General features: G+C 39.6%; 1 protein-coding gene across 2 annotated transcripts in view; it reads left to right on the top strand.

Moving 5' to 3' along the window:
* The first annotated feature begins 1,364 nt into the window (after positions 1–1,364).
* The window catches only part of LOC126248354 (exopolyphosphatase PRUNE1-like), a 171,059-nt gene continuing 145,044 nt past the window's right edge, over positions 1,365–27,379 (top strand). Inside the window, exons 1-2 of one of the 2 annotated variants that reach the window (XM_049949269.1) lie at positions 1,365–1,470; positions 14,279–14,520. In XM_049949269.1, the coding sequence (XP_049805226.1) occupies positions 1,441–1,470; positions 14,279–14,520 (272 nt within the window). In that variant the 5' untranslated portion in view covers positions 1,365–1,440. Of the gene's footprint in view, positions 1,471–2,263; positions 2,356–14,278; positions 14,521–27,379 lie in introns of those variants that run through there. The other variant, XM_049949268.1, reaches the window with a different exon arrangement.

Consider the following 27,379-nt stretch of genomic DNA (forward strand, 5'->3'; position numbering starts at 1 on the left):
ACTACTGTTCGTTTTCTGACAACTCATTTAATGTCCATATCTCACAATCATTAGTGGCAGTATGCATTCGTCAAAGACTGTCTTCTTCAGCTTGACCGACATCTTGGACTTCAAAACCGAGGAGTATCTACCATAAGCTTGCCAGTCTGATTTAATACGAAGAAATTTTTCTGGTTTTAGATCATCTTTCATATTTAGTAGCTGACTCAGATAGACATATTCTGTGATTCTTTGATGTTGCATACTTCCAACACATATACTGCCCTCGTGTGTCCATTTATTCATCATGAAATTGGTTCTATTATAATTCATTTTTAGGCCAGCTTCAGAGCAGACTTACGCAAGTTCACTAACCAGTTTTTGAAGTTCTTCTGTACTATCTGCAAATAGAACAAAATCATGAGCGATCCTCAAGTTGTTTAATCTCTTTCCTGGAATTTCGATTCCCTTTGTTTTTCGTCTCTTTTTCGAGGATTTCTGGAAGTACAGAACCTCCTTTTTCTACTGAAAAATCATTGGTTTCTTCAAGTAAATTTACAAACGCTGTTGACGTTTCGTATATGTTGTATAAAACTGTAATATAGATCTTTTCTATTCCTTGCTGTTAGAGTCTCAAACACAGCTGGGTGACTGATTGAATCGAATGCCTTTTCGAAATTCATGAAGGGAAGACAAAAAGGTAGATGGTGCTCATTTGTTCTACTAACAGTTTTGGTGTAGAGTGAGGATATGATCGGTTGTACTGAACCCAAGGTGGAAGCTAGCTTGCTCAATGGATTGGGCCAGATTAAGTGTAGTGCTCTATCTCGTAGTCAAAATTCTAGTAAAAAATTTGTACACTAGGGACAGGAGGCTGAGAGTTCTTTATATCTTTTGTTCTTCCTTTCTTGGGTACTATGATTACTATGTTTGACTTCCGAGGGAAGTATTTCTGGTATTTGAGAAACCGAGGCATCCAGTCATCTAGCATTAAGATATCAGTATGAACTTTATTGTGCAGGTTATTATAAAAATTTTCAATATATTCCAACATTTCTCTCTTATCTGTACGTCGCCCTTGGACTGTGTCTAACGCTATTAGCTGATTCATTCAGTGATAAGCTTCTGCTTGGCTGGCTTTAAACTAGACTCATGTTCGAGACTGGCTTTTAGCATATCATATAAATGAAATAAACTGTAATGCCACTGAATTTTTTTCTACACGGCAGATAGCGGGCGAACAGTATATTGGAACTTGTGTAGTGGGTACATACCAAATTGACAACATGCACCGACTTTTGCGTATATGTCTGCGCAGGAAGATCGTTATGAGTTTACGAATCGAGAGAGTCTGATGTCTTTGATAGTAAATGCCTTGCAACTAAGCTAACAACAATTTTGGCGGTAACTTGGATGTAGACGACGTCTTGCATACATATTTATGTACACATAGTAGAAAAAATGGAATGGCAGTACCTAAAAAACGCGGCAGTAAGCTCTTACATTAGATAAATATTTTATTTAAATCATCAGCATTCCAAATAGGGCAGCTTTTTTCGTTCATCGTAGTGACCTGAAGTGCTAGTTGGAAGAATTGTATTCATTTATTTTTATGATTTAGTATATTATGTATGTTGTGTGTATTGTTTCATGCCATATTACCTATGTAAGGTGCGACAATCCTATATCATTTTATGATACTGAGACACAAGGATGCTAAATAAATAAAAAATACCTGGCTCTGAATAAGAGGAGTGGTGAGCAGATTTGGCTATATCCGATAGTGAACATTATCTGTACGAGTTTTTATTTATCTTAATTATAGAGTATCGTTTCATTATGTTTTGGAAACAATTGCTTTTGTTTCTCTGTTGCTTCTGAAAGCGCAGTTCGAGAAATATGTGTAACAAAATAAATCACTGAATAGGCGATAGAAAATAAGAATTTTGGATGTATTACTTGTTAGCGTTGGAGCAATTTAACGTATGAGCGAAATCTTTCCGTATTATCAATGAAATTAAATTTTATGTAATTCAGTTGTAGTAAACGAGCATAGCGCGTCGTGCGTTTAACGTTATTGTTGTTCACTTGTTAACCTGTCAGAATTTCAGATTGTGATATGCCTACGTAAAGTTAAATTTAGGGGGGTCAAGGGAAGCGTCTCATACCACCGATCTGCTAACCACGGATCTGCTTTGACCCGTAAAGTAAATGCGTTGTTTGACGTCATTGTGGCGCGGTGTGTTTGAAACTGGTCGTATTTGTAGGTGGTGTGGTGTTGGGGTGGATGTTCGTGACTTTGGGGCACAAGGCTACAAGTCGTAAATGATACAATTTACATTTTTCAGACATGTCTGGCTCCATTTAAAAATTTACGTACGTAGCACAAAATAGCGTAATAACGTCAGTAATCTTTGAAATATAAGTTTGACTATATCGGAAGTGGTGACTCGAACATGGCACACAGTTCTGATTAGTAAAAGTTGCAATAAAATGCCAGAGGTGTTACGTTCATTGTATTGACAGTTTTTACTTTGCTGCTGAATTGATTGAAGTGGCTGCACATTGCTGATTATGTGAACGTGAACATCACTGACCACACGGCTGACAGAACGTACCTGTAGGACTGGAATTGTGTTTATATTGTCTTAGATGTACATACAAAGTCTTCAAGGAACTTAAGATACCGGTTTATAATGTCACATAAATAAATTTCTAGAATTTTCTCATACTATGGTATTGTTTTCTGCATAATTAACATTATAATTATTTAGTGTGATGATAATTTTTTTCTTTTGTCATTTGGCAAGGCTTTGAAAAAAAATAGAAAATTATATTTTGCAATCCATTACATATACACACTGAAAGGGCAACATCACTGCATTACAAGATATAAGATTATATGACAACACTGCTTCTTGTTGGGAGTTACAAGGTTCTTTTAATCAAAGTGTTTAGGCATCAAATCATTCACTCAGATAAAAGTAAGTTGCTTCTGCTAATGATATAAAACATGTAATTAGGTACGTAGCTCTTGCCACTCCTCCACCATTTGCAGACTTCATTGTTGACACATAATATATGTTTTATGATATACACCCAAATTCTATTGTGTGCACGCCTTTTTGGTATTTACCTTGCAGTTTGTTATTGACAACAAAAATGTGTTAAATATTTAAGTGGATGTAGGACCCATGCTAAGCCATATACGAAATTATTACCACAATTTTTTTTACTACTCGGCACCACGTTTTTTCCTTCCAACCTAACCTAGACCTTGAGCTATATCACAAGGAAGTTTGGGTCTAACATTCCGTTGATATCGAGGTTATTGGAGATGGAGAAAAAGCTCTGATTCTCTTGAAGATGGAGAAGGAAATCGGTGTGCCCTTTCTAAGGAAACATCCCGGCATTTACCTGGAGCAAATTAGGAAAATCACAGTAAACTTAAATCTGGCTGGCCGGATGTGATTTTGAACTGCTGTCCTCCCGAATGAGAGTCCAGTGTGCTAACCACTGCACTGCCTCACTTGGTGGCTATGCTACAGGTCATTTTGTCACTACAGGCAACGTTTTGAAGAGGAGGAGGATGTGGTGTGGGGAGGTGTGGGCAACATTATCACACACTAATACAAAATCTTGTTGGTGTAAATATCCATTTAGTTGACGCGTTACACTTAAAAGTGTTACTATAACTGAACACAATAAGGTGTGATGAACATCGGTGAATAAATTGCTGTTGCACACTCGTAAGTGCTGTGACAATCGTGTGACAGAATGATGTAGCTAAAAGTCAGACTTTTGTTTCTACATTTAATTCTTGAGAACAATTGTCAAAATAGTTAAATATGGGGGAAAATACTGTTTCTTAGTGGGTTTAGTTTCCCGAGCACTTTTTCTGGGTCAACTGAAGCTACACGTAGTGGATCTTGGCTTCGTCCTGTGCTGTAAGGATTATGTGGCATGTTACACCATACATATGCAAATGAGAAGAGAACAGAACACTGACAGTATTATTTTTGGGATGCACATTATGGTGACAGACTGATCTGTAGTGTAGCCCATTGTATAGATCAGGTTGAAAGGTGACAGTTTGGTTTGCGCGTTGGTGAAGCTAACAAAAGTGAGAACTAAATCTTAGTTGTGTTGATATGCTGATCTGCAGTGCAGTCTGAGACCAAGATTAGATTGAAAGGTGGCAGTTTGGATCAGAGTCAGTGAAACAGTGTTGAAGACTTCAGTTAATCCCTTTTTCTAATGTTCTACAGTATAGAGTGTACTAACAACCTATTACATTTTTCAGTTGTCAGTGATGCTTCATTGTTTGAAGATGACGCTACATTTCCTAAATGTATCATAGAAAGCACATGAAAGATTGGACACTAACCTCTCAATAGTGTCAGACAATTTTGGCATTCTTTTAGAATTGAGCTGAGTGAAGTGGTGCAGTGGTTAGCACACTGGACTCACATTTGGGAGGCCGATGGTTAGAACCTGCATGTGGCCATTTGGATTTAGGTTTTCTGTGATTTCCCTAAATCGCTTCAGGCAAATGCCGGGATGGTTCCTTTGAAAGGGTACAGCCGATTTCCTTCCCGATCCTTCCCTAATCCAAGCTTATGCTCTGTCTCTAATGACCTCATTTTCGACAGGACGCTAAACACTGATCTCCTCCTCCTCCTCCTCCTCCTCCTCCTCCTCCTCCTCCTCCTCCTTTCAGAATTGAACTTCCGAGCAGCTCTACAGTTAACATATTTGTCATTTTATGTATTCATCAGTTTCTGTCTGACTGAAGATTGTGGTGCACAGTGTAGTGCTCAGGAACTACATGCAAACACCTCTCCCATGGCAAGCCAACTTCTGGTGATGAAACTTCTGGGAATTGTTTGACTGGCAATAGTTTACCTTGAGGGTCTAGATTAAATTGAAAGGTTTGCTGTACTTTATTCTGTTCTTACAGCAATTTTTAATTCAAATACTCTAATCCGTTTTATACAGAATAAATAATTTTCAGTGCTACTGAAACACAAGTAACATTTACGACAGTTGACAACAGAACAGTGTGGCTAACACTTTACATATACTTTTTAGCCATGTTTACATATACAAGAACAAAAAATTGCTCAGACTGGACCAGTAAATTACACAGAATTACAAAATTCGGGTCGACAGAAGCGTCCGATCCCACGCGTCGGCTTTGACCCGTGACGTAAGGGTGTTGTCGTGTGTGACGTCATGACAGCGCGGAGTTTGGTTTGAGTGTGGCTGTCTCCAGTTCTGTTTTATCTTATTTTATTTACTTTTCTGATCTGTTCGTTCTATCTCGTAAGATTTTTTTTTTTTTTAAATTTAAAAACACTTATTACTTATTTTAATTATCTGTTTCCTCCAATTTGTGTTTTAGTTTATTATATTTATCTTTCTGATCTGTTCGTTCTATCCCGTGAGACTTTTTTTTTTTTTTAAAAGACAAAAAACACTAATCAGTTACTGAAGCATCTTTATCTTCTATGGGTTGCAGAGGTTACGACCCCTGGGGAGGTGGGTGGGTATTCATGCATGGCTGTCTTCACTTACACGTTGTAGCTACGCAAGGCATCTAAATTTGTTTACTTTTAGTTTGCCCCCCACCCAAAACACCCCATTTCCCGCGCTTGTCCCGTTAGTGTCATTAGGCTTCTTGTGGAAAGTGTGTGTGTGTGTGTTTTTGTTTCCGCCATATTTGTGACGTCATGGGTCAAAGCAGACGGGCGGGATCGGACGCTTCCGTATTTCCCAAAATTCCTGTTACATTTTGAACACACCATATATAACCTGATCCAAGTTCCATTGCGTCATTTTTATTGTTTCACATGTTTATGTTCAACTGAGGAATGCAACTGAACTTATTTAGCTGATGCGTTTGCTTTCTTCTTCTTCTTTTTCTCCCGCCAAAATCACATCCATTCTTCAGTTGACATTTCTCTGGTCCCACTTCTGAGTGTGTGTTTCTTGACAAATGTCTTGGATGCAGATCTGTTATGTTACATGTCATATGTGATGCCAGTTATTTTGGATGCAAATCTGTTGTGTTACATGTCATTTGTGATGCCAGTTATTTGACGAACTTTTTCAGTTTCAAGCAGCCAGTAGTTCTTAACTGTCACTGAGATGCCAAGATAGAAATATTTTGGTCAGCCTGTCATCATCCATTCAAAGGATGTGGCTATAGAACTTAAATTGTTCCTTCCTGAAAGTGTTGGAGACTGCCACAGTTTGTTGTCATAAAGATATCTTTCTCACCTCATATCCAGATATGCAGACTGAGGCATAAATTTTCCATGCAGTTGTTCTTTCGTGCATTTCTGTGTCTTGAGTTACTGAACTGCCTCTAATAATCAAGGTTTCCAATGTGTTTAATGCTTGTGGTCTGATTACTGTGTTGTTGCACCTTACAAGGGATGTGTACACCCACCCACAGATCACCAAGTCAATCTTTGTCTAGATATGTTGGGCAGTGTCTTTAATATGTCTGTCGATCATGTCACTTAGTTCTTTTCAGTTCTGAGTGCACAGTGAGCACAGAAAGGTGTATAGAATGATAGTGCCTCCCACCAAGTGAGACGTGCATGCTGTCATTATATTTCTTCATGCTGAGACATTCCTGTTTTCGTGCAGCTCATATGGTGTAACAGTCATGCATGACGGGAATATGTGACAATGGTGCATGACTTTGCAGTAGAATGTACAAACATTCATCATGAGGCCTGTCAGGGAAGGAAGTGAGTGTCAACCGATGAACTCCTTCAGCGAGGGGATGAGGCAATTCCAGAAAATCATCTGTGAAGAGCAATTCAGAACAAGTGAAGAGGAATGTTGTCATCAGGCATTGTTCTTTTTTTTTTCCTGGCAATGCTCAGCTGCACATTGCAGCTTCAACAAAGATGCTCCTGCAGCGTTTTCGATGGGAGGTGTTTGATAACCCACCATACACCCCAGAGTAGGATTCGTCCAATTTTCATCTGTTTGCTCACATGAACTGCTTGCTATGAGGACAACATTTTGGCACATATATAGAGCTACAGACCAGAACAGAGAATCAGTGACTCGATCGAGAAATAGCTGGAAGGTGTAGTTAAATGTTGCAAATAAAGTATTTTTTATTTTCTCTGTGGTTTCCATTTCACACCATTTAAACCTTAAAAGAAGTAGCTCTTGTAAAATAGTGCAAACTAACAGGACTTTCACAGAAATATAGGAATTTGGGACATGAATGTTCTTGTTATTAACAACTTAAAACATATTAAAAACTTGAAAATATCTTAGTGCTGCAGGAAAACAGTGGTTATGGTCAGTGATATAAGTGTAAGTATAGAACACACAGCGTGTATAAAAAAAGTGCCCTTCTGCATTCATTGGCTGCATCAACTCACAACTTAGCTATCAACTTCCAATTTAACTGAGAATTCAGGCTATGATACAGTTCAGTCTGTCACCACACCCTTGCACAAAAAATTTCTATACATGCATAGCATCATTCTTCTCAGTGGATTACCATCTCTGCCTGACCTACAGTGATGGACAAAGATACGTAAACACCACAAATACAATATATTACCATGCCTATTACAGTGTAGGAAAACCATTGACATTCAAAACTGCTTTCCATCATCTGAGAATGGATAAATACAGATCCTTTATGGGTTTCAAGGGACTCTTACACCATTCTCCTGCAAAATAGTGGCAAGTTCAAGTAACGATGGAGGTAGATGGTGATAACACACCCTTCTCTACAAAGTAGACCACAAAGGCTCAATAATTTGAGAGTTGGAGACGGTGGTGGCCAGGGGAGAAGCAACAATTCATCCTCATGCTTGCAAAACCAGTCTTGGATGATGTGAGCTGTTTGAACAGGGGTCATGTCGTTTTGGAGAACAAACATTGTAGAATGTGATGAACCTGATCTGCTAAAATGTTCACATAATCCTTTGCAGTAACCTGTATTCATAGGGCCCATGAAATATTGCAGTATGGCTATGGCAGCCAAAATCGTCACCATACTCCCCTCCCACCAATAACAATCTTTCACTCTTGGGATGTAAACTTGGCCAGAAGTTGGTAACAGTGTGAAATGAGTCGCATCAGTACAGGGTCATCATAGTAATTAATGGATTTGATATGGTTGATTCAAAGGGTGGCGGGTGCCTTTCCTGTCACAACATTGTTACTCCCTGGGATGGAGTGTGTGTACCCCAACTGTCTATTCATGTAACAGCATGTGAAAGTTTTCCGAATTTGTGAAATCATCTAACTGCAGTGGCACTTTGGTACTAGCCCCGTTTTCACATATCGTCTAAAAACCTCATCCAGGAGGACTGGTACATCAATCCTTGTCAATCCGCCAGGCCCGTTCGATCCAGAGTTAGCACATTACCCTGTCCCAGAAGCGGCGCTTTAACACACATGGCTATCTGAGCAAATGTTAACTCTTATTTGCACTGGTTTTGCAGTATCAATAGGAAGCAGTTGTCCCCTATTCATAGAGTTGACCAAATGACATTCTACATCTACATGACTACTCTGCAATTCACATTCAAGTGCTTGGCAGAGGGTTCATCGAACCACAATCATACTATCTCTCTACCATTCCATTCCCGAACAGCGTGTGGGAAAAACGAACACCTAAACCTTTCTGTTCGAGCTCTGATTTCTCTTATTTTATTTTGATGATCATTCCTACCTATGTAGGTTGGGCTCAACAAAATATTTTCGCATTCGGAAGAGAAAGTTGGTGACTGAAATTTTGTAAATAGATCTCGCCGCGACGAAAAACGTCTTTGCTGTAATGACTTCCATCCCAATTCGCGTATCATATCTGCCACACTCTCTCCCCTACTACGTGATAATACAAAACGAGCTGCCCTTTTTTGCAACCTTTCAATGTCCTCCGTCAATCCCACCTTGTAAGGATCCCACACCGTGCAGCAATATTCTAACAGAGGACTAACGAGTGTAGTGTAAGCTGTCTCTTTAGTGGACTTGTTGCATCTTCTAAGTGTCCTGCCAATGAAACGCAACCTTTGGCTCGCCTTCCCCAGAATATTATCTATGTGGTCTTTCCAACTGAAGTTTTTCGTAATTTTAACACCCAGGTACTTAGTTGAATTGACAGCCTTGAGAATTGTACTATTTATCGAGTAATCAAATTCCAACAGATTTCTTTTGGAACTCATGTGGATCACCTCACACTTTTTGTTATTTAGCGTCAACTGCCACCTGCCACACCATACAGCAATCTTTTCTAAATCTCTTTGCAACTGATACTGGTCTTCGGATGACCTTACTAGACGGTAAATTACAGCATCATCTGCGAACAACCTAAGAGAACTGCTCAGGTCATTTATATAGATCAGGAACAGCAGAGGTCCCAGGACGCTTCCCTCGGGAACACCTGATATCACTTCAGTTTAACTCGATGATTTGCCGTCTATTACTACGAACTGCGACCTTCCTGACAGGAAATCATGAATCCAGTCGCACAACTGAGACAATACCCCATAGGCCCGCAGCTTTATTAGAAGTCGCTTGTGAGGAACGGTGTCAAAAGCTTTCCGGAAACCTAGAAATACGGAATCAACTTGAGGTCCCCTGTCGATAGCGGCCATTACTTCGTGCAAATAAAGAGCTAGCTGTGTTGCACAAGAACGATGTTTTCTGAAACCATGCTGATTACAATTCCTATTCTGTATAGTTCGGGTTTTATGATCTCAGCACCGTGTTTTCCTGTTATGAGTATTTGCATCGCTGATGAGTGGTTTTATAATTCCAGCTCTCATTGCAGTTCCCTGCTTATGGAGCTCCCTTCATGTTGTTTTACTGCTGACAGGATTTATGAGTGCAACATTCAGTTCTGCTGTGACTTTTGCAGCTGTCACCTTGTTATTTTTTGGCAGAATCATCTTCAATTGTTGTCCATTATTATCACACAGCACACACGTTCGTCTGTGGTTTGACTTAGTGGATGACAAATTTCTTGGTTACTGAAGTACCCACCTTATGAGTATCAACAATTCATGTATGTTTAAATGCACTTAGCTCCAGCATCATGATCTGACAACTGTACAGAAGAGTGTTCTGACCATAACTGACACTGGCATTGTATTGAAGACATTCCACATATGTCATTCATGGTGAAATATGAGTGTGCCAGAAAGTAATGCCTACAGATTTTTTATGTGAAAACCCTTAAAAGTTTTTTTATATAAAACAAACTTTTTATTGATATTGAGAACAGAATAAAAAATGTGAAGGCTTTACTTTTTACCATGCTCTTGTACAACAGTTCAACCGCCAGGCTTGGCTAACATGTACATTTATGTTCAAGAATGCATTTCTTGCAGTGTTACCATATTTTTGTACAGCCACTGTAGTATAGTTAACAACATGATGAATACCACCATTCACAAATAATGAGCAGCATATTACAAAAAAAAACATGCAACATCTACAACTGGGACATACAAACGAAAACATACTGGCCACAGCTACACTATGTAATCAAAAGTATCCGGACACCCCAAAAACATAAGTTTTTCATATTAGGTGCATTGTGCTGCCACCTAATGCCAGGTACTCCATATCAGCGACCTGAGTAGTCATTAGAAATCATGAGAGAGCAGAATGGGGCGCTCCCCAGAGCTCAGGGACTTAGAACATGGTCAGGTGATTCGGTGTCACTTGTGTCATGCGTCTGTATGTGAGATTTCCACACTCCTAAACACCCCTAGGTCAACTGTTTCCAATGTGATAGTGAAGTGGAAACGTGAAGGGTACAGGCCGACCTCATCTGTTGACTGACAGAGACCGCCAACATTCTGAGGGAAGAAGATGGACCAGTATCCACCTGACAGGGGATTGAAACCAGCCACATGTAGCATTAATAACAATTCGACAGGTTTACCAGTTTATGGATGAGTCAGTATTTCTATACAGTACACTACTTTATGGAACATTGACGGGATCCATCAAAGGCGGAAATAGTAGAATGAGACCCCACATTCTGAGTATGCTACTGTGTGATGGGTAACTGATACCCACTATTAATGTGGCCTTTAATTCCACATGAAAAAAGTTGGCTGATCAATGTGGGCAGCGGGAGAGAGAGTGCCAGGCAAGCGAATAAATGACACTGATTGAAGTTCTGTTTCGATGGAGAACTCTGAAAATTCTTGGAAACTGAACTGTGAGAGAGAAAGAACGTTTGGAAATGCGCGAAATCTTGCTGCCCCGTTTGTATGCGCCTAGCCTGTTGTGCTGAGGAGAAGCACGGTGGTGCAGCATAGCATGTTTACATGAGTGGTCTGACGACACATTAGATTTCCTGTGCTTATGGGAAGTGTTTACTGCCATACCTGTGGTGACGGCAGACATTGCCGACTGAGCATCCCACTGGTTGTCTGTTCCCTGTGTAAATTCGAAAGCCTAGGCTTTTTTAAATACCTTGTAAAGGGAAGTATCTATAAGCCATAAAGCCTGTGCATGCACTTGCTTATTGGGTTAATCTTGGAGGAATCATTCAGTCAGCATAAGATGTGTGACATTTTCTTCTGAGCACACAAAAGCAGAACTAAGGCCCCAGAGGTCAGTGATAGTCTTTACAGGATTCTGACTGCTGTTTACAGTACCTGTAAAATTCCTGTCTAGCATACACTACATGGAATTGACACCCACAATGATCTGACAAAGGTTACTAAGCTCAGCAAAAGATAATCAATCGGGAGTTTTCATGTGTGTGTGTGTGTGTGTGTGTGTGGGGGGGGGGGGGGGGCAACTAATGGTGAAACCCCAACACACTATGTGAAGACCATGAAAAAAAAAATGGTCATTTTCAATCTGAATTGGTTAACTTAACCAGTGAAGTGATAGTTGAGATGCTGTAATTATATTTCCCAGTCATCAACGCTATCCAGAAATGAAGGATGCAGTGTCTCTGGTGAGGGCAACCTTGTTACTTGCTGGTGTAGTAAGGTCAACTGCTGTTGCTGTTGGTAGGTGTTTCATAAATTCCAGGTCCATATTGCCTAATATATCAATGCACTGCTGTTGAGATCTGCAGTTATTAGCACAATTTATTGGGTGAAATTCCCTGATATGGTGGAGACACACAGTTAATACAATCACATGTAAGTTCAGAACTACGTAAATAGAAAGTAACAGGCCATGCATAATCCGGAGTCAAAGCCAATATAGTCTGCTGACCGTAACCAGTCAAGTGAAAGTTTCATCAAGTGAGCACACGAGAGAATGAGTTCTCAGAGCTCTGGGGCACGGTTATAGCTGGTTGGAGGTCGCAGGGCTCCACTGGATGATGCAGTGTGCGCTCCAGTGCGGCTTCTTCCCATAGCATCGCTTGTGGTGACAGCTTGCATTTTGCGGTGCCACTGGTGGTGAGGGTTGCAAATAAAGGTTGATATGCAACAGCTCTGATTGCTCCATGTTGCTGTGGGAACCAGTTAAAACATTTATGCTATGAGGCAGACAGCTAGGACACTACTAACCAGACCCTCTGAAGTTTCTACTGGGATTTCATACTTATGACTTCACATAACCCCATAGGAATGAAACCCAATGATCTTGTTGTCTGTGACACAGAATCCTCCATTATAATCAAACAATGAGAGCATCATAAACTTCTTGTCAGATTAAAATTGTGTGCCAGACTGGGACTCGAACCCTGAACCTGGAACCTTTGCCTTTCACGGCAAACCTCTGAGGGTGGGTTGTGAGTTGTGCTTCGGTATCTCAGTCGGTCGAGTACTTAATGTGAAAGACAAAGGTCCCACATTTGAGACCCAGCCCAACACGCCAGTTTAATCTGTCTCGAGTTTCAAATAAGCTGCACCACAGCGTTAAATGCATGTTGGCAAGTTCCTGTAATGAGTAATGCACTTAGCTTGTCAATCAGTCATGAACTGTGAATACTGTTAAACTTCACTATATACATATCAAAAACTTATTTTTCCTCCCTTTCCTGAAGTATCGTGACCAACATTGCTGTAGCAGGCACATGTTTGTTATGACACATACATTTTTAAATTGTGCCTCACATTCAGTGCTCATTGAAGACCTTGTAACGTCTGAAATATTAATTTCCAACCATTGTTTCTTTATTTCAAAGTATTTGTGTTTAAGGTGCTATACCATGCATAACATTTTGAATCTACAGGTTCTACTATGGACCCATCATGTTAAGAATACTTAACATATGGTGGCAAAAACATGCCCACAACATTGCAGTACAAGCATGTAACAAGTTCACTTGTTATTTAGATCAAAAACTGAGTGGGAACTCCATTGCTTTCTATTGACATGACCAGCTATCTGTTCATATCAAACTGTTCACTCTGTATTGTACTGGAAAGTCTTAGATGGAATACAGATGGAAGGAAAGACGATAACCATTCATCCTTTAGCATATGCATTGAGTGGTAGACAGGGAGTTGAATGTATGTGGCAGCAATTCTTGTGAAATAATGGGCCTTCTTGATTCAACTATTGACATTGTGAAAGAGGGGGTAGTGGCTCACCTGATATACAGTTATCTTTAACTCTTTTTTATAGTCCATTCACAGTGTTCCCATTTGTACTGTGTTCTTAAATGATTCCCATTGGTCAGCATGGGAGCATATATATTAGGTGTTTTCTGTAGACCCTTATTTGTATCAATGTCCAATATAGGCTGTGCCTGACTACCACAGAAATATATTATACTGTCAGTAGTACCATTAGCAACTAGCAATGTTCCTTAACAGTGAGATGTGGGTGTGACATGCCTTCTTGCATGTGGATACTTTCACAGTCTTCTATCAGCTGATATTAATAATGATTGAGTGATCGCGTGGTCATTGCCATTTTGAAAGTATGTTTCTAGCTGCTGTGTCATATCAATCAGAACTGTGTCAGAATCACTTTATCACTAGCCGTCCTCATTTTCATACAATATCTGTTCACTTTGCAGTGACACACATACTCATGTGCAAAAGTTGAATCAGAAGCTTGTATCTAATATCCTGTTGTCCATGTGAAAATGAATTGAAAAACTTACATAATACAAAATGATATCTTTTGGTTATTTTATATAAAATGTATGGGAACTGCACACCTCTCTCTCTCTCTCTCTCTCTCTCTCTCTCTCTCTCTCTCTCTCTCTCTCTCTCTCTCTCCCCCCCCCCCCCCTCCCAACCCTAATGCCATTTCCATTATTAGTAAATGCTATCATTAAGTGCTACAGTCATTAAATATACCCGTTTCTTTGTTCCAGCATGAAAACTTTGAGAGAAATGAGGAAGTAACTATAGTTCTGGGCAATGAAACTTGTGATGTTGATTCTGCAGTGTGCTCACTAGTGTATGCATATATAAGACAGGGCCTTAGCGCTGTGTTGCAAGAAACCAAACACTATATACCTGTGCTTAATATAAATGAAGAAGATAAAGTACTCAAAGCTGAAGTATTCTATTTTCTTGAAAAATGTGGTGTACCAGCTGACTGCTTGCAATTTAGGTAAGTACTAAATATTTAAAAAAATGGCACAGTTGTGTCTTTTTGTGTGATCTCTTTGTATTATCTCTTTGTATTATCTCTTTGTATTATCTCTTTGTATTATCTCTTTGTATTAGCTACCTTCCACGGCCTATTTTTCTGGCCACATTATGATGGGTCTTTTAAAAGAGCATGTTTCATGGAGTGTCATGCCTTGTGGTACTGATATGTTGTTAATATGACGTATCTCAGCTATGCATTATTGGGAAAAATCTAAATATTTCACCTAAACACACCTGAAGTTATCTTCTGAAACATGTAGTGTGGGGAAAATTCAGTTCACTGGCAAAGGTCAAACATTTTGTTAATACATATTTAACGTATGTTGTCAAAAATGTACATACAGTGTTGTAATACAAGAAGATAACAAGTTCTGTGATGGAGAAGTATTTTTTTATGTTTTGGAATTAAAGTAAACGCGCGATTATCCGCAGTAATTGGGGACCTAAAGACCATGGATAATCAAATTCAACAGATAATGCGCAGTTAAAGTACACCATAATATGTTAAGGTTGTTTGAAAATAAAAATTAATTACATTATCATAATTAAATTCGTTAATGTTTATAATGATTTCTACTTTAATCATTATAGTATATGTGAAAATTCGGTACTTACAATGAATACTGTACAATCCTATTTCACATTGCCTTACACTACTTTGAAACAAAATATAGTCCAGGTCTTGCAGTGTTGAAGCAGCACATTGTTTACTACACTCTTGTAGTAATGTGAGATTACCGTTCACTCACAACAACTCCTGGGTTAAAGGAAAATTTTCAGCAGCAAAATAGTGGGAGAAATAGGCGAGGATAATCTGCAAAGTGTATAATCCACCCACGGATAATTGAGGGTTTACTGTAATAGGTGTTCAATTGCATAGTCAGTATTTTTGTTTTATATTCTAGTACCCTGCAATAATGGCAAGTCATGCTTGGAAAACAGAGTGAAGATGATACTGTTAATGTTTGCGGCCGTTTCTCCTCAGCTGTTACTTCAATTATGCTTTATCATATAGATAAGAAAAATTCCATGTTTTGGAAATAAATATTTTATTTAATAGGAAGGTCAGCTTTGGCTGTAATATTGATAAAACATCAATATTATGGCCAACGCTGACCTCCCTTTTAGTGTAACATATATGGTCGTTGTGCACACAGCACTCCATGGAGTCGCCAATCAATGTTTTATTTGTGTCCCAATGCACATATCCATTGTACACTGCACAAGCTGACCGACAACTAACCGACCAACTAACCGACCGGTGACTGACCGACCTAGTCAAGCTAGTAGTTGAAATGCTGTTTCTTGTGACTCAGTATAGCTGAATATCGAGATGACTACTTCAGCAAGAATGTAAGTAATTGCATTCCGATCTTATCCATGTTAATCTGTTCCTCCTATTGCAGTTGTATTCCTGTTGACAAAAGTGGGAAGAAAAGTGGTGATGCTTATACTTGTGACTACGTTTGTTACATCTAGTGTGTGGTAATTAGCATACATCAGAAGTAATAAGGGGCATCATCATTATCATCATCATCATCATTATCATCATCATCATCATCATCTATTTGCCCCATTAAATGATTTGCCCACTCTAAGTACTGAGCTCAGGTATGTCTGTAACTTCTTCCTTAATGAGCAACAGTCTTGGGCAAATTTCAGCCACTTAACTCTAACAATCTTCCACAGGTCTGGGTCCATTGGTGATCATTTCTTCTGGCAACATGGCTGGCCCATTGCCATTTCTCCCCCATTGCCATTTCTTAATGGCTGTTCTCTTCAGTATGTCTTTGACATCAGTAACTGAGCTGATGCCATTTTTTGGGTCAATCCCAACATAGAGCTTTTCATGCTTCACTGTGCAGTTATCATTTTCATCCTGTATATTCACAAAGTGTCCAGCTCTCACAGCTGGGAGTCAACAAGGAGAGAGCACATTGAACAAAAACTATCAGTTTTACTGCCATATTTGACCTTAAAGGTAAATGAATGTCACCTAAATGCTTGACAGAGCAGCTTCTTGTATACACAGATTCCTGATCTTATGTCTGTGAGCATATTTACAAGCTGTCCAAGGTAAATGTATTCTGTGGCAGTCTCCACTTATGAAACTATATTTCATATTTACTCCTGCTCTTTTTTAAATGGAGAGACATGCTTTTTCACTGGATCCTATATACACACACTTTGTCTTTTATGTTATATTTTACTCAGCATGTAATGTGCATTGTACAAAATATTATTTACACCTTTAGCACAGTGTATCAATATGAAATTTTATGGTACTTCCTGTTGCGGGTGTCGATGGTCGAACCCGGGACTCCAGATGGCAGAGCTGAAGCCGGGGCCCGTCGTGCCGTTTCTTCTCAGGAGGCTGAGCAAGTTCAATAGCGTCAAGGGGCAGTGCAGAGTGATATAGTGGTATTCGGAAGCATTGCTTTATTCACATAGTTTACAGTACTTCGATGGGTGCAGCGTAGTGTCAGCGTGTTGCCCGCAGCACTTTTCCTCGAGTCCAGCCGGCTCAGCAACTCTTGGTATGCTGACGCCGCTGCTCCGTCATCAAGGCCGCTCAGCTGGGAGTCTGCCACGTTCTGCCTGGTCGCTGCCCGCCGAGGCGTCGCGTCTTGCATCACATAGCTGCCCACGATTCCGGAGACTATTACAATCCCTGGTCCCCAGTGCCCTCCACCCCGTTTAGCCTGCTCTGTCCGTTCGTGGGTCGAAGGTGGTTGTACTGGTCACCCGGTCACCCGTGGCCTTCGGGCTGCTGCTGCTCCCAGGACAGGTCTGGACTCGAACCTGTGGCCTCGTGGATGCTGTGCTGCAACTTGCCGCTAGTGGTGCTTGCCGGATGGCAACATATGCCGCCGTCTCTGGTGCCGCTGCAGCGCTGCTGCCCCCCCCCCCCCCCCCTCCCCCCGCAGTGTATGCCTCACCCGGACTCTGGTACGCCAGGAGGGAAGAGAACTTGGCCTGTCCTGGACCCGCTGCAGACTGCTGTCACTGCCCTCCTTTAGGCAGATCATGCTGTCTCCCAGTACCCGGCTGCCATTCCGTCCTGCGCCGGTGTTGTGTCCCTGGAGGCTGACCCTCGAATCATGAAACGACGCGACGCAGTCATGTTTCGATTCATGAGGGTCAGCAACTGATAAAAAAAATGGGGCCCCGCGGGGTCCCAAGGTCGCCATGGTGGCGGTCCCTGTCCCGCTGAGATAATTTGTCCTTTTAGGACAATTATCTGAGCAAGCACCCACGCCAGCAAAAGGTTGGCACGTGTGAAAGTTGTCTTTTTGGAGTGACAGACATGTGAGTATTGATAACTGAAATTGCTTAGCAACCAATCCAGTATATAAGGGGCATGAAATTGTTGTCTTCACATTATGTCCTCTGAATCCACTGCGAGAACTTCTGTTGTTTCTGACGAGCTGCCAGAAATAGTAAGTACATTTCTATTATAATGGACACTTTGTACAAACTTGCACGAATTGCCGTTTGTGGAAGACTCCAAAATGCCTTGGATGTTTATCAATTGGAGTTACCACAAACTATACGGGAAGATATTTTATTGGAATTTCGTTTTTCAAAATTTAATTTCATGTTAAATTCGTATAGACTGCCAGAATGTTATATATTTGATAAAAGTGAAAATGTTCCCATGATTTCTGAAATAGTAAATGGTGCAGTAGAAGCTTGTGCAAAAATAAGAGCGGGAATTCCAGTTCCGTGGGAAACACTTGGTTTGATTACAATGTCTTTTTTTGATATTAGTACATTCTGGCAAAGTAGATTCAAAATTAAAGTATTTTTTTTTACGAAGTTACTTACAAGCATTTCGTATATACTATTTGTGAGAATTGTTTATACAAATTATCCGATTCATGGCGAAACCCGCTACTGCAACAACTTCTCATTGGAATGAGAATTAATATGGTAACCAAGACACCATCATTTTCATATGGTGTAACTTGTCCGCCACATATTAAACAATATAGTCATTGGTGCATGTTTTGTGCAAATAGTCCATTGTTCAGAAGTGTACGTTGTGGTGGCTCGTTAAGCAGTGTATCGGATTCAGAGGAAGACGATGCTGATTTGGCTGATATGTTTCTTGCAGAATTGTAATGGAGAATCTCTTGGAAGCCGTCCAGACAATCTTCACTCTTTTGGAAGCAGAAATACCAACACCGTCCTTGAAGGCAATGATATACTTAATGACGAGATTGAATTGCAAGCTGGCACAGGGAGATGGACTCTTAGGCGAATACATCTTTACCATTTTGAACTATTTGACGCAATTCGAAAGTTCTTCATTAGTCTCGTCCTTTGGTTTCCAGAGCTTATCCGATTATCTGAGATCTCTGAAAGATGGTATTACACTGACGTTATTGTCCTCAGAGGAGAGAACGAAGTTGATGAATTCTGTAGACGAATTAATATCATTGCACAAACCTACCCTGGCCAGATTATCATGTGGAAACATGATGGGGACCACATCCACCTCATACACGACTGTATCTACTCATCAAGACGATGCCGTTGTAGGTTTCGAACTGACGGATTTATTGCCAGTCGAATTAAGAAAACAAGAAGACGCACTAGAGCAATCGCAGCCATGTCAGACATCGACTGGCTCAATGTTCTTTTATATCTCTACTTGCAAAAACGGCCAAGTAGGGGACAAGTTTGGCTTAGAGGACCCGATAAGCGATTGCCTGGTGAGCTTGAAATTGTACAATGGAGCAGTTTCGTCGAGCAATCCCTCACAGTATTGGAGGGGCAAGACACTGGAAATGTTAATCAATGTGGAAGCGAACTTGCCAGTGATGCAGCATGTAAATGGGCTCATAGCAAGCGCCAGCCAATCGTTACAGGGAAAGGGTGCAATGCTGAAAAAACAGCGAAAAAGGTACTATCCCTTTTATTAAGTTATAATTGTATCCCTCCGGAAAATATAGTCAATGTAATACCATCTGCTCATCCATATTTTATTAATTTGATTGATCCTAAATTCAAACGATTTTTTGGTATGGGCTTAGAATTGTATAAAAAAAACAATAAATGAATTGGATTTACATGGTATAGAAAATTTATTGTGTTCTGGTTCTGAAGATAATATTTTTTATTCTCATTCAACAAATGTTTGGGAATATTATTATACTCTTCAAGATTCTCTTTTTTGGCTAAATAAAATTTTATTATTTCAATGTGAAGATGATACTGACGAGGCTACGAAATTTTTAACAAATCTTGTATCTTGGATGGATTAATAAGAAAGGATTGTATCAATGGCAAGAATTTGAAGGTAAAAATATATATGTGCCAAATAAAAAGTTAAACACATTATGTATTATTGGTCCACCAAATAGTGGCAAAAATTGGTTTTTTGATTGTATAATTTCACTTGGTTTAAATGTTGGCCACATTGGACATTGTAATAATAAAACAAATCAGTTTGCATTGCAAGATGCTGTTAATAGACGTGTCATTGTTGGTAATGAAATTTCTTTAGAGGAGGGTGCAATTGAGGATTTCAAAAAAGTGTGTGAAGGAATTGCATGTAACATCAGAGTGAAGTACAAAGGAGACGCTATATTAAGACGTACTCCATTACTGTTAATTTCAAATTCACAACCAGTTATTTGTTCTCACCCAGATTTTAAAGATATTCGTGTACGTACAATTAGGTGGAGAAAATTTGATGAATTAAAAAATGCTTGTAAAAAGCCGTATCCTTTAGCTTTCTTTCAGTTACTTCAAGTGTATAATATTGATTATTAAATAAAAGACAAGAATTTGTACAATGTATATTTTATTGTCAATTATTACAACAAATAAAAATAAAGTGTAATTGTTACATTTCAAATTACAATTGTTTAATTTCATATTGACCCTTATAAACAGATGATTCCTCATTCCTTTTTACATTAGACATATAAATCATATCTGATACTTGAACATTTGATACAGTTGCTCTAGGGTAATGTGTCTCTAGACCATCTGCATAAACTGAACATTCTGCAATAACTTCAAACAACATTTGAGTATCAGTATATTTTGTAACATCACTATTTAAACTGCTTGTGCTTAAAGCATATGTAGGATTAATGCCTACATGAAGGCTCGGTTGAACATTTGTATCATGAAGTCTAATATTATACCCCGGAGAAGCAATATCAGCTTTTTCTATTAAATTATTATATCCCGATGCTTCTGCATTTGTGACTGGACTAACAGCTCCGACTAATTGTTATTCCATTCTTGCTGGTTCAAAGGGGGTTAAAGAAAAACTATCACATGACATAAAAGGATTATAGTGCTTATCAGCATTAATATTATACCTTTGAATTACATTTTGAGCAGTACTTGTAATAGGAAAAATATCAACATTGGCTACTTTTGGAATTTTGAGGAAACCCAATGTTGGTGTATAAGTATAGTCAACAATAACACTTCCTGTTCGTGCATCGGCATCTACTTCAGAAACACAAGACTGTACACATTTCCAACCCCAATTATGTAAACCCTTATCTTTTGAGCTAGAAACACACGCATAATAATATTTCAAATTAATGGGTTGTCCAAATTGATGTGCAGGCACTTTAGTAAGAAAGTCTGCTTCATCATTTCTATAACCATACCATGACTTCCAAATGGAATCAAACTGCCGTTTATGATCTATGGCAGTTGTTTCCATAGGTGCATTTGCAGTAAATGCTGTAGGCTTTACATTAATACCCGGTATTTTCAAATTAATCCCCACACTTGTAATCATATTCTTATTTTGATTTAATGTTGCAAGTTCGGTATCACTTGAATTAGTCGGAAAAGCAATTCTAGGATTTCGTGCAATTACTTTTACAGAACAATGAACAATTCTACTACCATCAGGTAATAAATCGAATTCAGAAGGTGTCATATACAAAAATGGCCTATCAATGGGAATTTCTGCCAAAGGAGTAACCATGCATACTACCTTTTCATGTTCAATCACTTTATATGCTAAACCATATGTGAAAAATCTATGTACTTTGCGATATCTTGTAATATTACCGGTATCTAATATAGAAGGAGCAGGTAACGGATCAACACGAGTATTAGGAGAATCACCCAGTACGTTAGCAGATGGTGCTCCAGTCCCTGGTAACGTTTTTTTTTCTTCTTAGATCCACCAGATTGAGCTGCTGCAGCCTGACGTTTACCTGAATCTACCTGCATTGGCGAACTCATACCTTCGTCACTATCAGAATAAGGTACTAAACGTTGTGGTTCAAAATGTTGTTGTGTTTCTTCTGGTCCTTGTTCGTCTTCGTCTTCTTCGCTGTCTGATACCTCGTGGTCTACGTGATGTTCGTTTACAGAACTTGTTCCAGTGGCTGAACCAGATGTTGATGGGCGGTCGTGATCTATAGGCAAACCACAGCGAGCACGAGACATTAGCCATTGTTCATAGGCATAGCGTTTCTGGCCTTCATGCATGAACTCCCAATTAGACCGTTCCCACGGTGGAATATCATAATTCTGAAGGCAAGAAACGTTAAAATTAAACAATGAAAACCAAAAATATATGATACACAACAAAAGTTATATTTACATACCTGTTTTTTCGGCATTTGGTTGTTTCGGATACAAAGTTTTTCCAATACGTTGTTCAACAGCTGTCTTCAATTTCAAGCCGTATTTTCCCACGAATGAATGCCAATTTCGTGTATGACTCTAGTCAATAACGAAATCAATTATAGCTTTTGCATCCAACTGTTGAACTCGTTGTCTAAACTCTTCTTCTGTAAATGGTCGTTCTCTTGCTTCCTTTAACAGATTATCGTATCCTACGTCGTGCTCTTTAGCAATGGCATCTGCACCACTGCGCGGTGCGTCTATATTTATAGGATGTCCCGGTCCTACGTAATCACTGCCAGGTAAAGTATATCCTTTGTTCTGTACACGTTCAACTACTTTTTTAACGCCGTAAGCAGCACCTGCGGCTGCAGCAGTTGTCACGCCAGCCGCTATCGCTATCTGCCCTGAACTTGTAACACCAGCTGTGCTAATTGCGGCCCCGTCCGTGACACTTTCAGATAACAAGGGCACTGTTTCGCTAGCAGTTGCTATATCTGCACTCTGGTGACCTCGGCCACGATTTCGTGGTCTATTTGGGCGGCGCCGTCGCACTCCAAGATTACTTTCTTCTGGCCTTGTTTCAGGCACCCGTTCAAATTCAACTGTTTCGCCACTCGTATCCAAATCGTCGAATGCTGGATTATCTCCATACCGTATACGAGTAGCAGCATCCTCTCTTTGAACTGTTCGAATATCATTACTGCTACGAGAACGATTAACATTTGTTAATGGAATTCTTTCTGCCATTTCAATGTCTTCCTCAGGTCCCGGATATAAAACACCTCCGTCGTATTGTATAGAGCCATGGTTGCCCGTGCTTAAATACTGATTTACCCAAGACATTTTGCTGACTACACTAAATAAATTATTACCACCTTTTATATACATTACGTTATCAAACAGCACGTGTCGGGCAACCTTTTGCTGGCGTGGGTGCTTGCTCAGATAATTGTCCTAAAAGGACAAATTATCTCAGCGGGACAGGGACCGCCGCCATCGCGACCTTGGGACCCTGCGGGGCCCCATTTTTTTTTTTTTTTTCAGTTGCTGACCCTCGAATCATGAAACGACACGACACAGTCATGTTTCGATTCATTTCGATTCATACAGCCCGAACAAGTACGTAGAAACAAAGTACAGGTTTACACAGAATATTTACAACATCTTTGCCAGACTGGCCCCTAAAAGCGTAGACCAGCACGGGTCTGAACCGACTCTCGACTGACCTGGCACACATCCTCTCAAGCTAAAAGTGCCTGACTATTTATCCTCCTCCTCCCCTCACTTCTGACGTAGTGTCAGAGAGAGACAGAAACTATGGCAGGAGTAAATTCCTGTACATCAGCCACTTACACATCACCACTCCCGGCTCTGGCCTACTGCCTCGCCTCATAAATCACAATAACTTAAAGCAATGCTGCAGTTCACTGCCTATTACCACACAGTGCCGGCAGCCCCAGACCTTATTGCCCAATGGCGCCTTTACTGAATTTTAACAATATTCCCCTTTCCTACAACTAAGACTAATACTAGTGCAGCATTACTGCTGTAACAAATTATGTTCATGTTATCTTGGTTATAGAACCTTTAACTGATTACATCCTTGTTATGTTGCACCACCATATTGATAGTGGCTTACCGGGGTGCTAGTTTAGTTTTTTACTGCGTTTCATGGATCATGTTCACATCAACTCACCAAGATGTGAAACATATCAGTTGTTTCACAAATACGATACATTTACCCTGTGAAAATATGGATACATGCTGTCCATTTATATAACTATTTTTGTTATTACTCTTAATTTACAACAAAATTTGATAAATGCAACCCAAATACATACATACAGCTTAGCTCAGAAATTTATCTACAATAGGTTTTTCCAGTTCGTGTGCTAGCTGGGGAGTAGCCGGATACTCATAGGCACAGATGGGCTAATAGTTGACGCTCTGGCAGAAGGCTGTTGGGCCATAGCTTGCGTAACATTTCTGCACCAGCTGAAGCCTGCATGCTGTGTTGGCCAAATGGTTTATGTTTACTCAGAAAGTGTGCAATAGGATCTCTTAGTGGGTAGCCTATGCCAGCTGCACCTGCCGATGACCGAGCTGAGGGGTGGCTCGTGGTGCCTGTGCCCTATGGGGCAACTTTGAGACAACTTGATCCATGGAATAGGAGTTGTGAAGTAATAAGGATTTAAATTTGTTCTTAAAACTTTCATTATCTGCCAGCATTTTTAATTCTCGAGAGAGGTGATAAAATATTTTTTTGGCTGCATTCTTTGCAAACGGAGTAAGATTTGCTGTAAGTTTTTTCCTGGCTCACATGATGGTTGCCAAGTAAGCTCTGTTGTCTGCTAGGCTGCTATCTTGCTAGGAACTCTGCATGTTTTCTATGATAGACCCAATGCTATTTTGCTCGTAAAATGCTTTGAGTGCTGCCTGCCGTGGGCAATTGTGAGATGTTACCACTTCTGACACCACGCCTTGAAACCCTGACCAGGATGCTTTCGTCACTATTCACTTTCATCCTGTTGTCTTTCATTGTGTACACATTGTATACAAAACAATGGCACCACAGTGGACCGAGGAAGCAACTGATGCTTTGATATGTTTGTACAGGAAGGAACTGTGTCTATACGTAGTAAATAGAACAAAATAATATAATAAACACTATTGCACAGAACCACTCACAAGGACTGCAAATTGTGTGTGCCTTATTCTTCCAAACGCTACAAGCAAGGATTGCTACACAAAAATGCATGGTTTGTGGTGTCAGTACAGTGTTGAACACACGAAAGTGAGGTCATCAAAGATGAGTGCCAGTGGGCTGAACGATGTAAGAACAAAATCATATATTTTCTAATATGTTATTTTTCAAAATTATAGCACAGCCTTGTGATAATGTTGCACTTAATAGTACTGTGATGCATATATAGAAAATAGGTAATATTATAGTGGATTTTCACTTCTGATTATTTTTGAAAATACATAATCTTCAGAGACCAATGGATTGAAATGTAGTTTCCCCACCAGAATTTTATTGTAGTGAATATGAACTTACAATTTTGTAGATGTACAAACTAGCTCTGATACTATGATAAATTACTGATCTTGGCAGTCCATTTTCTACCAGTGCCTAGGTGGACAGTCCTTAGCAGTGAACAATGATGAAAGTAAATAGGTAAGTTACCCAACTATTTACTTAAGGCAAAAACTGAATTTTATAGGCCTTATACTCTGTGCATGTCCAATTAAAATTCTGTGACAAAAAGTTTGAATTAAATTTTAGAAATTGTCATAAAAGCTACCCCTGATTGGGGAACTACTGCTTACATTCTTTACAAAACTTCAGTATACTTAGCTGTTTTATTGCGATGTTAAGCATTTCATTCAGTTATAGTACTGCAATAAATTTCAGTATGTTCTGCAATTTGCACGCAAGCAGTGAGTCTTTGCATTCACAAAGTAGAAAAATGCAGCAGTCTCCACAACACTTTGTGGAGGAGTGCTGTAGACTGGATTTACATATACTGAATCCAGTGTGCATTGTTAAACAAATTGCAGAACCAGCAACAGTACTACTACCACCACCACCTCCACCTCCACCTCCTACCCAGCAGACTCCTGAGTAGAAGGAGAAACAGGAAGAGGTTTTGTGATAGTTACATGGCTGTAGTGAGACTGATTGCACAAAAAATATATTTGAAACAGGCTCACCAACTAGCTGCTGCCAAATCTGTCATTGACAACCACGTGGATTTCATTGGCTCGATAGCCAGAGAAATAACTGAAACAATAAGATTTCAATTAATGATTGCCATGGTTGAAAAGACAAAAGACATGAGGATAACTTATAAATATATCATTTGACTTTCCTGTTTTCAATATTGAAGTAGTTCAACAAACTATGCATTTTTGTGTAGCGGTCATTAGTGAATAGTGTTTTATTTGTCTCATAACATACAGTTTCTAGCCGGCCGGAGTGGCCGTGCAGTTCTAGACGCTACAGTCTGGAACCAAGCGACCGCTACGGTCGCAGGTTCGAATCCTATCTCAGGCATGGATGTGTGTGATGTCCTTAGGTTAGTTAGGTTTAATTAGTTCTAAGTTCTAGGCGACTGATGACCTCAGAAGTTAAGTCGCATAGTGCTCAGATCCATTTGAACCATACAATTTCTAATCATATGATTAGTGTACAGGAGACATGTAAAAAAAATGGATAACACAACTTAGCTCTAATTGATACAAATAATTTTAACATTAATATAAACTTTTATTTTTCTTTTCTCCCTTTTGTGAAGGACAGCTACATTTACACACAAGACTATATGTAAATTTATCCTGCTCAAATGTTCAGTTCATTCTTCATGAACTCCTCAACAGTGTAGTAGCAGCGTTTGACAAGTAGATCATAAAGCTTTGTTTTCAGTGTCTCTAGGTTCATACTCAGAACATTCTTTCCTTTTAGCTTGTTATGAATTTTCATTGCCATATACTGAGGAGACTGCACATGTAGGTTTAAGCAATGAGTGGGAAGCATAAAATTGTCTTTGTTTATCGTGTTATACATGTGATTGGAACAGTTTTTCTCAAATAACTCTAAATTGCTATGTAGAAAGATGATAATATCATAGATGTATAAGGAGGGAACTGTTAATAACTGTTGTTTTTCAAATAGTGGGCGACATGATGTCCATGGATGGGTAGTAGACATGTTCCTTATTATTCTTTTCTGTAACTTTAGTATGCGCAATATATTGCTTGAATTTACCCCAAAAATAATACCATACCTTACAACTGATTGATAGTAGCTGTGGTATGCATTTTTCCTTGTATTCATGTCTGTTGCACCAGCTAATATTGGCATAGCAAATGCAAAGCTACATAATTTGTTTAACAGGTAGTCAACATGTTTATTCAAATGGTTCAAATGGCTCTGAGCACTATGGGACTTAACAGCTATGGTCATCAGTCCCCTAGAACTTAGAACTACTTAAACCTAACTAACCTAAGGACATCACACAACACCCAGTCATCACGAGGCAGAGAAAATCCCTGACCCCGCCGGGAATCGAACCCGGGCGCCGGAAGCGAGAACGCTACCGCACGACCGCGAGCTGCGGACCATGTTTATTCCAATTTAAATTTTTATCTAGGTTTAACCCTAAAAACTCCACAGAATCCACTTCTTCTATATCCTG

Source organism: Schistocerca nitens, chromosome 3, assembly GCF_023898315.1.
Source record: "Schistocerca nitens isolate TAMUIC-IGC-003100 chromosome 3, iqSchNite1.1, whole genome shotgun sequence".
NCBI classification, from domain to species: Eukaryota; Metazoa; Arthropoda; class Insecta; order Orthoptera; family Acrididae; genus Schistocerca; species Schistocerca nitens.